This window comes from Balaenoptera acutorostrata, chromosome 16, assembly GCF_949987535.1.
Source record: "Balaenoptera acutorostrata chromosome 16, mBalAcu1.1, whole genome shotgun sequence".
Classification (NCBI taxonomy): Eukaryota; Metazoa; Chordata; class Mammalia; order Artiodactyla; family Balaenopteridae; genus Balaenoptera; species Balaenoptera acutorostrata.
Genome location: NC_080079.1, coordinates 5,438,214 through 5,451,118, shown reverse-complemented (window position 1 = coordinate 5,451,118; position 12,905 = coordinate 5,438,214). Strand labels below are relative to the sequence as shown.

The following is a 12,905-nucleotide window of genomic DNA, read 5'->3' as shown; positions in this document are numbered from 1 at the left end:
GATTCTGTTTTCATGCCTTAAACAAAGTCATTTCTCAACATTGTCTTCCACATTTAGTCTGCAAAAACCAATACGTTCAACTTGTGATTTTTCTATTAGAAAACAAACATACAAAAACTTGTGGAAGGGCCAGGACTTGGTAAAGGTGGCAAGGTCAGTGCAACAGTGATCTCCGGGGCCAGGGTTCCTGTCTCCTTTGGGGACTGTCCCCTTGCATTCTCAGTACTTGAATTTGTGTTGGTTATTTATTTTATATTATTTTATCTTAAAAAACTCAGAATCTTATTCTCGAACAGGAGAAAACCCCTTGGCAGGAGCTGCCAGGACAGCACTGAATGGCCAGCAGCCTCTCAGGCCGCTGCTCCTCTGACCTGCCTTCTCGTGGGTTGGAAAGGCTGGTCCTTCTTCCGTGCTCTGATCTGCCTTTTTGTGGGTTCGGAAGGCCGGTCCCTCTTCCGTAGGCTCCCCAGATGCCTTTTGAAAGCTTCCACGTGGAAATCATTTCATGGTAAACGTAGTTGGAAGTAATGAATCCAGTCACACTGGGTGTCAAGGATGTTGCTAGAAAGTAATGAAATATTTACGTGGCGAACGTTTCCAAATAGGCTCGGTTCATCTGTTCAAAAAATTATGTAGAGGACCTCCCAGGATGGGTGAACGAGGGAGACAGAGTCCTTGCTGTGAGGAACTGATGTTTGTTTACTGTTTCCAGTGGACCTGCTGGGGCTGCTGAAGTGGCGATCCAACACCAACCTGCTGCAGCAGAACCTGAGGCAGCTGATGAAGGTGGATGGTGGCGAAGTGGTGAAGGTAACGTGGCCCCCACGCTGGTTCTGGTTGTTCTGTTGTCCTCACGGATATGAAGAGGTGTAGGCTCTGCCTCCCAAGATGGTACAGGGACGCCTCTAGACACTGCGGGTTCGGTTCCAGACCACCACGGGAAAGCAAGTCACACGAATGATTTGGTTCCCCAGTGAGTATCAGAGTTACATTTACACTCTGCTGTAGTCTGCTGAGTGTGCAGTAGCGTCATGTGGAAAAAAATAGGTACAATATAAAGTAGGTAGCCAACAGGGACCTACTGCGTAGCACAGGGGACCATACTCAATATCTTGTCATAACCTTTAATGGAAAAGGATCTGGCTTTCCGAGCTAGACCCCAGACAGGGGTCCCTACAGCGTTGTTCTGGATTCCCATCGTAACTTAAAGGGAAACTTTCACAATGTCCAGAGCCCTTCATGTCCTGCAAATGACGGAGGAGTATGCCCTCAAATTCCTTGCAAGAGTTTTAGTTGTAAACAAAAATGACTAAATAAAATATTATTCACAATTTAAAAAAAAAGAATCTGAAGAAGAATAGATATATGTACGTACAACTGAATCACTTTGCCGTACACCTGAAACTAACACAACATTGTAAATCAGCTATACTCCAATTAAAAACAAAACAACCAAAAAACAAACAAGGGAATTCCCTGGCGGTCCAGAGATTAGGACTGTGCGCTTCCATTGCAGGGGGCACGGGTTCTGGTCGGGGAACCAAGGTCCTACATGCCTCGCGGTGAGTGGAAAAAAAAAAAAAAAGAAAAAAGTTTAAACAAGAGAAACAAAAAACCCTCAAAATTAAAAAACCATGTCCATTAAAAAACCAATTAAAAAATAATTTATTGCTAAAAAACGCTAAACCATCACCTGAGCCTTCAGTGAGTGGTAATCAACAGTCACATCAAAGATCACTGATCGCAGATCACCATCACAAACATAATAATAATGAAGTTGGAAATATTGCAAGAATTATCAAAATGTGACACAAAGACACAAAGTGAGCAAATGCTGTTGGAAAAATGGCTCCAAGAGACGTGCTGGACCCAGGGTTGCCACAAATCTTTGATTGGTAAAAACCACAATATCTGCCAAGTGCAATAAAACGAGGTCTGCCTGGTCATAAGCCTTTTAACAACTAGAGTCTTCGGGATGTTGACACACGCCTCTAAGACGACAGAATCCTTCTTGGACTCTGGTCCGGGGAGGGCAGCCTGGCTTCACTGTGATGGAAACAGGCTTTGGAATCAACCAAGTCTAGAGTTCTGCTTCCTTTTCCAGCGGGTCCTCACTGTGGGGCTGACACAGGTTAAATAACATCTTTAAACCTTGCTTTCCCCTGCTGTAAAATGGACATAACCAGAGTGCCTTGTTCAGAGGGTCCCTGTGGAGGTTAAATGAGGTACTGGCCCCTGGGAGGTGGTCTGGTAGTATCAGGATTTATCATTATCACTGTCATGACCACCCCCGTGATTGTCAACCCTGGCTCTCGACTCACCTAGAAGCCCTGTCATTGATGAGGAGAGCTTTGTGGTGTGTCACAAAGATCACAACACTCAGTCTTGTCTTGGCCATTTTCCTCCCATGTGGTCTTGGATTGATTTCTTAGCCTCACACAGAGCAGGCCCTGGAGCAATGCTAGGTGTCCTCTTGAATCTTCATCTACGATTGGACAGTCAGACCAGAGTGATCAGAGGTCCCTTTGAGTGCTCAGATTTGGTAATCGTTGGTGGTTCCAATATTTTCTTCAGTAAAAGGCTCTCCTTGCCACTCCTGTGCTCAGTGACTTCTCCCTGTATGTAAGGAAATGCATTTCCGTGGCCACTGGGCTCCACCTTGGCTGGAGTGCAACAAGCTGGGCCACCACTCTTGGCTGCCCGTGAGCAAGGTACCCACAGCCAGGTTCGTGTCGCTGCCTCAGTTCTTTATCCTCCGTGAGAGGTGCTTGAGGGAGACGACCTTATCTCTGTGAAAATTAATTACTTAAAATGGCCTTAATTAAACAGCAATGTGGTTAATTCAGTAGAAATTAATTTGGTGGCACTGCTCTCCTAAAATCATTGTATAACTGTTCAAACATATCCTCACTAATCTTCAAATTTTAATCACCTTTTCCTGGCCCTTGTCTTCTTCTACTGGCTTGGACAATATTAACTGCATTTTAAACTTCCCTGGGTTCTATGAATTCCCTAATTCAGATGAAAACTGGGTGAATAAGTTAACATCACTTTAAAAGACCCACAGTTAATGAAATTTTGTCCTCTTTCATTTTTCGGTCCCTGTATCACATCAGGAATTACTTGTATTTATGTTGAACTATTGACACACTGACCAGGGAAATTCTAGAACCATCTGGTTTTATTGCCCCCCTCAGTTCCTCTTATCTAATCTATTATCAAATCCTGTTGTTCATCCCTGGAGATGGTTTTCACCTCTCTCCCTCTCCTTCCTGTGTTCACTGGTACCGCCCAGGCTTGGATGTCCTGTCCGGCCCTTACTTGCTTTGCCTGTTTATTCCTTCCCATTGACAGCGTATCCTAATACCCTGTAGGCCTGGAGCAGGGAATGGACTCGTCTCAGGCTACCAGGCTGTTAATAGAGCCAGGAACAGAGGGAATCCCAGCCTGCATGGGGCTGCTTTCATTCTGTTGAAGGACACTGATGGATTGTGGGTTTTACTCCATTTATTCAAGACCTCCCTTCTGTGTCTTTATAACTTTTAGTGGAAAGATGACATTGCTTGATAGACTGAGCAAAGTATTTGCTTGTTTAGTAAAAGTGACGTTGCTTGAGAAAAGTATTTGCTCATTTAGTAAAAAGTGTAGTTTCCCATTCTGGTAGGAAATGACAGTGGTGATTGTGCTGTTCCAGTGGGTGGTCTTGGAGAGAGGGTGGGTGTCAAAAGAAGTCCTTTCGTGGCCTTGTGTGAGGGACCACCTTGAGGACACTCGTGTCCCTGCACTGCTGCAGCTCGACGGCCAGATACACTGGGCCCCCGCTGTCTGCTGTCCTGTTTCTGTGTCATTTGTCTGGGTGGGGCGGTAGACCTCTTTCCATGAACTGAGACAAGCCAGGGCTTGGCACTGGACACTGGTGTGTCTGTTGGCAGGAACGTTGGGCTGTTAGCAGATGGCAGCGTCAAGTTTTGACCTTCGCAAAGCTTTTACAATCTGAAATGATGGGAAATGATACAAAAGTAACGAGAGGTGGTGCAGGCTTAAACAATTACGGAGTGGACGGAGCCCCTGATGTCCAGACCAGAATGCCTCCTGGTCCGGCTGCTTTCATTCCCATGCCATTTATATGTGACACTTCTTGGCACAGACTAGGTGGTAGGTGGCACGGTGGAATAGAATGAGGATTTTATGCCTGACGCGTCTCAGATCACTTCCTAGGTCTGGGAACGCGTCCTCCCTCAGGAAGAAGAGCTGTGGGGTGCTGGATTTGCAAGGTTCCACGGCTCACGGTGGGTGGGGAGCGAGCGCTGGTTGGGGAGCAGGTCTCTGTCTGCGTGTCGAACCGTTTGAGATCCTCTGCTGGGGACATGAAGGCCCCTGAGGTTCTGTGCATGGGCTGAGCCGCCCAGGAAGATCTGGTCCAGGGATCTCACTCAGCTACACCTTTGTCCCGGCTGTGTGCCTGTCTCACTTACTCCTTTTGTTTTTAATAACCACTTGATTGAGATGTAATTCACATACCTAAAAGCACCTTTTCGTTCGTACAATTCAGTGGTTTTCAGTATATTCACAGAATTGTGCACCTGTCCACACTATCTCATTTCAGAACAGTTCCATCACTGGAAAAAGAAACCCCATACCTGTTGGCCGTCACTTCCACTCTCCCTGCAACCGGCTTTCTCTATGGATTTGACTATCCCGGATATTTTATGTAAATTGAATCAGACAATATATGGCCTTTTTTGATTGGCTTTCTTTTGCTTAGCGTAATGCTTTCAAGGCACGTGGTGGCATGTATCAGAACTTCATTCCTTTCTATGGCTGAATAATAAATATTCCATGGTATGGATATGCCACAGTTTGTTTATCCATTCATCAGCTGATGGACACATTTTGACAATGATGACTAAAGCTGCTATGCATATTTCTGTACAAGTTTTTGTGTGGATGTATGTTTTCCATTCTTTTGGTTACATACCCAGGAATGAAATGTTTGCGTTACATGGTAAATCTACGTTTAACCCATTGAGGGATTGTCAGTCTGTTTTCCAAAGCCATTGCGTCATTTTACATTTCTACCAGCACTGTATAAGGGCTCTAATTTCTCTCCGTCCTTTCCCACACTTAACTATTGTACATCGTTTTGATGACAGTCACCTCAGTCTGGGTGAAGTGATACCTCATTGTGATTTCGATGTACTAATCCCAGTGACTAATGATGATATAGCCATACTTCATTCCCTTTTATGGTCAGTAGTCCATTGTGTGTCATTCTGCCTAGTCTTGAACTACCCCATAAACAGGGAACTCATTACTTCCAATGTAGTCTTTTTTAGTTCATCTTATACTTCTTTCAGGGGAGAATGGGGTTAGGGTTCAAAGCCAGGTTCTAGTGTGACATAACTTTGAAGTCTCCTAATTTTTTCTAAATTAAATTTGTAATGTTTTGTCATTCTATGCTGTAATATTTATTTGGTGAATTATAGTAAGCATAAAAGGAATTTCTAAATTACTGTTGAATAACTTAAGCTCATGGCTCTCTGCTCTGTACCCCAGTTTCAGAATCACACACCTCTTCTGTCCTTGGGCATCTGTGTCTGTAGAAGATCCTTTATTATACTAGAAATTTGTCCCTGTATGGCTTCTGCCCAGTTGCTGGCTCAGGTCCCACACTCAAAAGAGTGTACGGCATGAGTCAGATTCGGTCTTCCCGGGGTTGCTGTTGAGCTCTTTGTCCTGATGAAAATCAGGAGAAGGGTTGGAGAGGTCTCATGGGTGGGTGGGCGGTGGGCTATAGGGCATCTCCCTGCTGCCCATCCTCTGCTTGACTCAGGGTGGCATGTCTTTGTTCTGAATTCACTCATCTCAGATTTTTGTCTCGTGAATCTAATGACTGACAAAAATCCCCAAAGTCTATAGCTTGGTAGGTGCCATTGGGGAAAGGTGGGTGTTTGCAGTGTTGCCAAGGATGATAGTTGTTCTAGGCTGCGGAGAGTGGGGTGAATTTACCTCGTCTGCTGACCTTTTGTGTCTCTCTAGTTCCTCCAGGACACCTTGGATGCCCTCTTCAACATCATGATGGAGAATTCGGAGAGCGAGACCTTTGACACATTAGTGTTTGATGCTCTGGTAAGAGACCTTGACTTTGCATCTGCTCAGATATTACGGGACGCTTTCACGTTGCAGCCTTTGAAGCTGGGGCGGGATACGTCACAGTAACCCTGAAAGCGCTTTCAGTTGTAAACCCAATCAAAGCAGATGAATTGAGAGGTAGAAAGTTTCTTCCACTGTAACACTGTAGTTAGGCAAATGTAAATTGTAGGGGAAGAAGTAAAGGGGCTGACCAACCTGTGTCCGAAAGTGTTATAGCTCGTTGACTCACACAGAGGTGCAAGTGATTCAGCTGAAGATTCCAAAATGGTTTGCATTTCTTTTGCTAATGAAAATATTAATTTAACAGGTATTTATCATTGGACTAATTGCTGATAGAAAATTTCAGCATTTTAATCCTGTTTTGGAAACCTACATTAAGAAACACTTTAGTGCAACATTAGCCTACACGTAAGTTCTTTTTTGTTGTTTTAAAACCAGTACTTCTTTTTGTATATTTTTGTAAGAGTCTTCTTTTCCATATACTTTTGCCTGTGATTCTACGTTTCCCTTCCCCAACTGTGAATTTACTGGGATCATTTTTATTATTGTTTCTCTCTTAACAGACCTAAAAATCTTGTTGAAAGAGATAGGTGATATATTATAAGATTCCGGAATAAGTTTTTGTTCTTCTCCATACCTTTTGTTTCTCTTTGAAATGTTCAGTTTGTGTTTGATGAAACGGATACATGAATGCAGCCGCACTGCAGCTTCCTGGCGACTGTTTGCTGAATGAATAAATGGTCGTGGTCCTGTATTGAGGTTGTTGGTTATTTACTGTGAATAAAATTCAGTTTTGTACTTTTCAGTCTATCTTTTTGCTCTTTATTTATTTATTATTATTTTTAAGGTTGCAGGTGATTTGTTTATTTTTGTTCTGCTGGACAAAGCTGGATAAAATTGTTTTTTCCGGGAATTCCCTGGCAGTCCAGTGGTTAGGACTCGGCGCTTTCACTGCCATGGCCCGAGTTCGATCCCTGGTTGGGGAACTAAGATCCCGCAAGCCGTACAGCATGGCCAAAAAAAAAAATAGATCTAAAAAAAATTATTTTTTCTTTTAAATTGGTTGGTTGGTGATGTTTAGAGAGCCAGAATGTTAATGTTGTCCAGATAAAACATCTGCAGGTTTGACAATTGTTTTTAGACTTCATCTGGATATTGGCTTTTAATACTCTTGCATTTTTTTCTTTTTTAAATTTTTTCTTTAAATTTAATTTTTTTATTGAGGTATAGTTGATTTACAACGTTGTGTTAGTTTCAGGTGTACAGCAAAGTGATTCACTTATACATATATAAATATGTGTGTGTGTAATATATATATACACATATATATATTGTTTTCAGATTCTTTTTGCCTTTTAAAGAGTGCCTTTCCTTTTGTTCCAGAAGCTTCGGCTCTAACTAGGATTCTTACTACTCACCCAGCTGCTCTCCACCTGCCCTACATCCCCACATGGGCCCCTGTTGGGTCTACTAGACACCAAGGGGAAAGTGTGAAGCCTGGTGTTGATGCCACAGCCCTGGGACCTGGCTACCTGGGCTTATGTTACCACTCTGTCACTTTCAAGCTTAAGTTGCTTAAACTCTGTGAGCTTCAGCCGTCTCATCTGTACAACAGCACGGTTGTAGGTTTTCTTGAGAATCTTAATGAGTTATTACATGTCAAGTGTTTGGAATAATCCCTGGCACTCAGAAAGCACCAAGCAGTAGTTAGGTTTTGTTATTATTAGAATTATTAGGGCGAGTTCCTCATTCTCTCACAATGGGATTTGTTGGCATTTATTCAGACTTTTTATTGTGTGAGTTGCAGTGAAAAAGAAAGGTTTAATTTCTTTAAGAGCATTCCACTTAGAATCATTAGAATCATTAGAAATGATTCTCCTAGGGCCAGGAAGTTGAGTCAAAGCTCCCATCTGTGTCTTGACCATACTTAGGTCAGAACCTGTTGTCCTTGGCTGTGGGAACTCAAGGTCAGCAGTCCTGTCCCTGATCCTTGGATGCTTCCGTGTCTGCTTGAGCGCATGTTTATTGTAGGGCAGTGGGCGGAGCCCCCAGTGGGCGGGGAGCAGCGATGTCCTCACCACGCAGGACAAGCTGTGACAGGCTTTGTGCTTGCTGACTAATAAGCGTTTGTTTAAAACATTCTGTTCTCAGTGGAGAAGCCCAGTGTGTCACACTCTGGACAGTTCCCTGCAGACCGTGGGAGGGCTGATCACGTGGCAACATCTCGCTATAGCAACCAGAAGGGAGCCCAGGGTTTATGGGCGTGGCCTGCACCCTGCTCTGGGTGCCATGTGACCTCCATGTGTGTCGCTTTCACCATTCTCCTTCTTTATTGAAAGGGGGCCAAACAGCTTTGCTCAGATTAGATTTTGCACGTTCATTTCAGAAAATCAGAACAGTGGTAAGGTCACCGTGCCGCATTCCAGGTCCTCTAGCTGGCGTCCCCCTGCCTGTGACTTTGGGGAGACCGGTGTCCTTATTCTCAAAGGTGGAAAACGAACACTGGGGAGCTTTGGGCAAGTTACTCAGTGGGCGACACAAAAAGTACCATTTTATTGTTAAGTTACGATGGGACGGAGTTGAGAATCGGTATCCTCTCATTCAGTCTGTCCTCTGCCAAAAAGGAAATTTTAATTTCGGAAAATAAGTATTCTTGTCATGTTTTGGTAAACCAGCAACCCCAAGGGGTTTGTCAGCCGTTGGAATCTGAGTATTTTTGCCTTGAAATACCAGAGGAGATAATTGTGGCTCACGCAGTTCTAACCCAATCATGGAAGGCCGTGTCTGCTAATGAAGTACTCTCAGCCTTCTCTGGCCCAGGGGACATTCGGTCCTAAGTGTCGTCACAGCTAGTCTCTCCTCTGCCTCTTCTAGGAGCCTTGGTTAGGTTAGAGTCGGGTCCAGCTAGTTTCTTTATGTCTTTCCTTTGATAAATGTTGAGATCTGTAGCCTTTCTTTGCAAAGAACTCCAAGAGAAGAAATTAAAGATGACTGGAGGCGATGGGCATTACTTCTTAGCCCTCCGACTCTCGCAAAGCAGGAGCTCCCCTGCGTGGGCAGTTCACGGATCAGAGTGACTGGCTTTGGTCCAAGCGAGGAGGGAGGGAGGTGTCAGCTTCAGGGACGGTTCTTCCAGAAGACCAGCAGGACAGGCTCCCTCTGTCCACAGAGCTGCCTTGCCCAGAGCTGGGTCAGACCTTCCTCCCACTGAACTGATGTTCCGTTTGGTCTGCCCCTCTGAGCTGGTGCCGAGGAATTTGGTCTTTCTGCGGTTACAAGTGGCATGGCTGGCATGGATTCGGGTCTTTTGACTTCCAGATTTATTTTCTGGTTCTGGGTCATTCTCTTTGCAAATCATTCCTTCTTTTTATTCTTTTCTTTGATTAATCTGTTGGAAGGATTTCCAAAATGTATTTCTATGGAATGTATATTTCTTGGGATATTAATAAGGTTTAAGAGTAAAAGGTGTGTGGTCCAATCAGTTTGGGAAAGTAAGTTAAACCAAGTGAAAAAGGTTTTATGCCAGGACTTGAGATGTTCTGCTGTGTCTCAAGAACCATCAGGAGACATGTCTGGGACAATACCTTTCCTGACATCGGGGCCAAGGGAGCCTATGGGAAGGGGATCTCTCTGGCTTCGCTTCTTCAGGACATAGTGGCAGGAAGGCTTCTATGGTAGTCTCACATTTCTTGAGTTCTGCAACCTGATTAGTGTTAGAAATGACTTCGTATCCACTCAGTCACCCAAAAGCCTTTTTATCGTGATTTATCAGTAAAATTGTTACTCTTAGAACTGTTCCGAGGTCATCCAGAATCCAAGTTACAGTTGCTCTTATGAGCGTCTTGTAATAATCTCGAATAACAAGCTAGTGCTTGCTGGCTCACAGCTTAACGGGAAATGCTGTGAGTACCCGGGCAGGTTATTTTTATGACTGTGATGAATATTTAAAAGCCACAGGGAAGTTCTGTTGATTACATAAAAAGTTGGGGAGTGGAGAAGTTTGGCTTAGGGAGTAGTCTTGTCGGTTGTTGTCATACAGGTTTTACATATGCTGCTAGTTTTTGGAGAGTTACAGTGTAGCCCAGTACACTAAAAGCTGATAGTATATTGCAGTTAATTTAATTCTTCTTTTATGATTTAGAAAGCATAGCTTGAGGGTCATCCTTGTGAACAGTGAACAGTGATTATTAGTTTATGGGCCAGTAGTGGTAGAAAATATAGATGTTTAGATAGAATCAAAAACTGATTATTACCATTACTGTCTCTATCATTTGAAAATACCATATGCTCAATGAAAAAAAAATGAGCATTATGAAAATAGATATGTCTGTAAAAATCCCTTTGATTTTTGTTATTTAGCATTGGGAAAGCTAGTTTACCTACCTAATCCTGGGCTCCTCCATCTGTAAATTAGGGATAAAACTCATCACTTGCCTTCTAGAGTTGCTGTGAAGAATAAATTATATGATACATTTAAAAGCTTACAAAAACATCGAAAACTTAGAAAGTTCTTGTTAAATGCTCAGATCTCGCTCCTCTGAGAGTTATTATATGGGTCGCTTTTAATCTGCTTGAAATACATTTCACAAATACGCATATACTGATAAGTGTGTACCCAAGTAAAAAGAACCCACTTGTGTATTTTTGTCCGAGTTAAGAACTGAGATATTGTAATCTCCTGAACTCGTTAACTCGTGTTTCCCTTGTGAACAGGAAGCTGACGAAAGTTTTAAGGAACTACGTGGATAGCGCCGTGAAGCCAGGAATCAGCGACCAGCTGTATAAAGCCATGAAAGCTTTAGAGTACATCTTCAAGTTCATCGTGCGCTCCCGGGTCCTGTTCAATCAGTGCGTATCGCCGTGCTGGCTCTCCAGAGGACTTGTGGGAAATCCTTTCCTTGCTTCCTTCTCCTTCTCCATTCCCCTTCCTCTTGCTTCTTCCCCTTCCTCCCGTCTTTCTCCTTCCTTTCCCTGCTGTCTAGCACGACACAGCAGTAACAGATAACAGTCCTGGGCTGGGTTTGCCCACACTCACTGTAACTGCTCCCGCGTGTAGTGAAAGGCAAGCATGAGTTTGAGTCTTGAGCCCTGAGTCTGAAATGTGTGCCTGTGAGTCAAACATCGTCTCCTGAAAGCGTTGATCATTCTTCAGAGGTAGTGCAGACTGAACACCAAGGGTTCTGAAGTTCTTTTCAGTATATCTTATAGAGAAAAAAGCCCTTGAAAAACAAAATTAAAACAAACAAGCAACAACAGCCAAAAGCCAAAACCAAGTGAAACTGCCTCACTTGGGAAGACTGTGGGGCTTCCTCCCTCTTTCCTTCAACTAGAATCATGTTTTGTTTCTAGAGAGAGATTCCCACATACAAGATTGCCGTGCAAATGGACACTCAGCGTTTTAACCTAGTGATGTGTTTCATACACTATCTAGGTGAATTTATGAGTTGTGTTTGAACTTTAAAGTGGATTGGGATAGTCCCAATCCACTTTAAAATAATGACTTCATTATTTTATAGAGAACATTAGTATTTTTTCCTATATATCTCTAGATGAAAGAGATGTGCTAAAATAAATGAGCTTTCAGTTGGTCCACAATATTTAACTCTATGAATGAAGAGATGTGAAATGGGTAGATTGGGTGTTGGGGTGTTGAAATTGACTCACTCTGCTACTGCCTTTGGAGCTAGCTGCTTTGGGTGACCTACAGTGGATGGTGTTGGTTGCTGTTGGTTATTGGAGGTTGATGTTCTTGTGGTGAGTTCTAAACACAGAGATGGAGTTTAAGAATCAATGTCCCTCTGAGTTAGAGAATACATGTGACTTTTAAAAGCACAGCCCTCTCGAAACGTATCAGTGAATACTTCGGGATTGAGCGAGTGTGGACCCACATTGGTACCTCCTTATTGACTCTTTACTTTATCTTTGTTGGCCTGAAGTCAGCTTCTCCAGAAGGGCTGGGGAGAAAGGGAAGGTATTCAAAATCCAGCCTGTGCACACCATGGTACATGTAAGCCAAAGGAGCAAGTTACTGACTGTGTGTACAACTGTAAGAGTTGCAGATGGGAGGGACTTCCCTGGCGGTCCAGTGGTTAAGACTTTGCCTTCCAATGCAGGGGGTGCGGGTTCGATCCCTGGTTGGGGAGCTAAGATCCCACATGCCTCGAGGCCAAAAAAACCAAAAAACATAAAAGAGAAGCAATATTGTAACACATTCAATAAAGCCTTTAAAAATGGTCCACATCAAAAAAAATCCTTAAAAAAAAAAAGTCACAGACGGGGTAGTACCCACCATTGATCAGTGGTCACAGCCCCTGTGTTACTGGTCAAGGATTGTTTGTGCTTTGTTCACTCTGACGTTCCCGTGATCTAAGACCCACGGTTTGAGGCCATTGTGCTCTCATCCTTGACTGAGATATCAAAGGCACACTCTTCTATTTTGCTTATTGTGGATAAGTGTGACTCTTGATGTGGGTCGAAGCTTTCTCTTTTCTTCAAGGTCAAAGCTGTTGATGATTTTCTCACTGTCACGGTATGAAAGATGACCAAGTAAACTAGGTTTTGTTTTCCTGTGTTTTATCTTATTTTTTAATAAAATTACTTCTGTAAAAATGAACTTCTTGGCACCCTCTATCTTGCTTTTATATAAAGTTTCCCCACTAATTTTAAATTTTTGGGGACTCTAAAACAATCGATGCTAAGGTGCGAGGATGAACTTGAAAGAACGGAACAGTCAGGTGGCACGGATTATGTCA

The 12,905-nt window shown here is 43.3% G+C and overlaps 1 protein-coding gene across 2 annotated transcripts in view; it reads left to right on the top strand.

The window, feature by feature from the left end:
- Positions 1-12,905, top strand: part of DOCK1 (dedicator of cytokinesis 1) — a 532,415-nt gene that overhangs the window by 111,106 nt on the left and 408,404 nt on the right. For both annotated transcript variants that reach the window (XM_057531553.1, XM_057531554.1), the window contains exons 19-22: positions 713-810; positions 6,040-6,129; positions 6,461-6,561; positions 10,867-11,001. In XM_057531553.1, the coding sequence (XP_057387536.1) occupies positions 713-810; positions 6,040-6,129; positions 6,461-6,561; positions 10,867-11,001 (424 nt within the window). The remainder of the gene's footprint in view (positions 1-712; positions 811-6,039; positions 6,130-6,460; positions 6,562-10,866; positions 11,002-12,905) is intronic.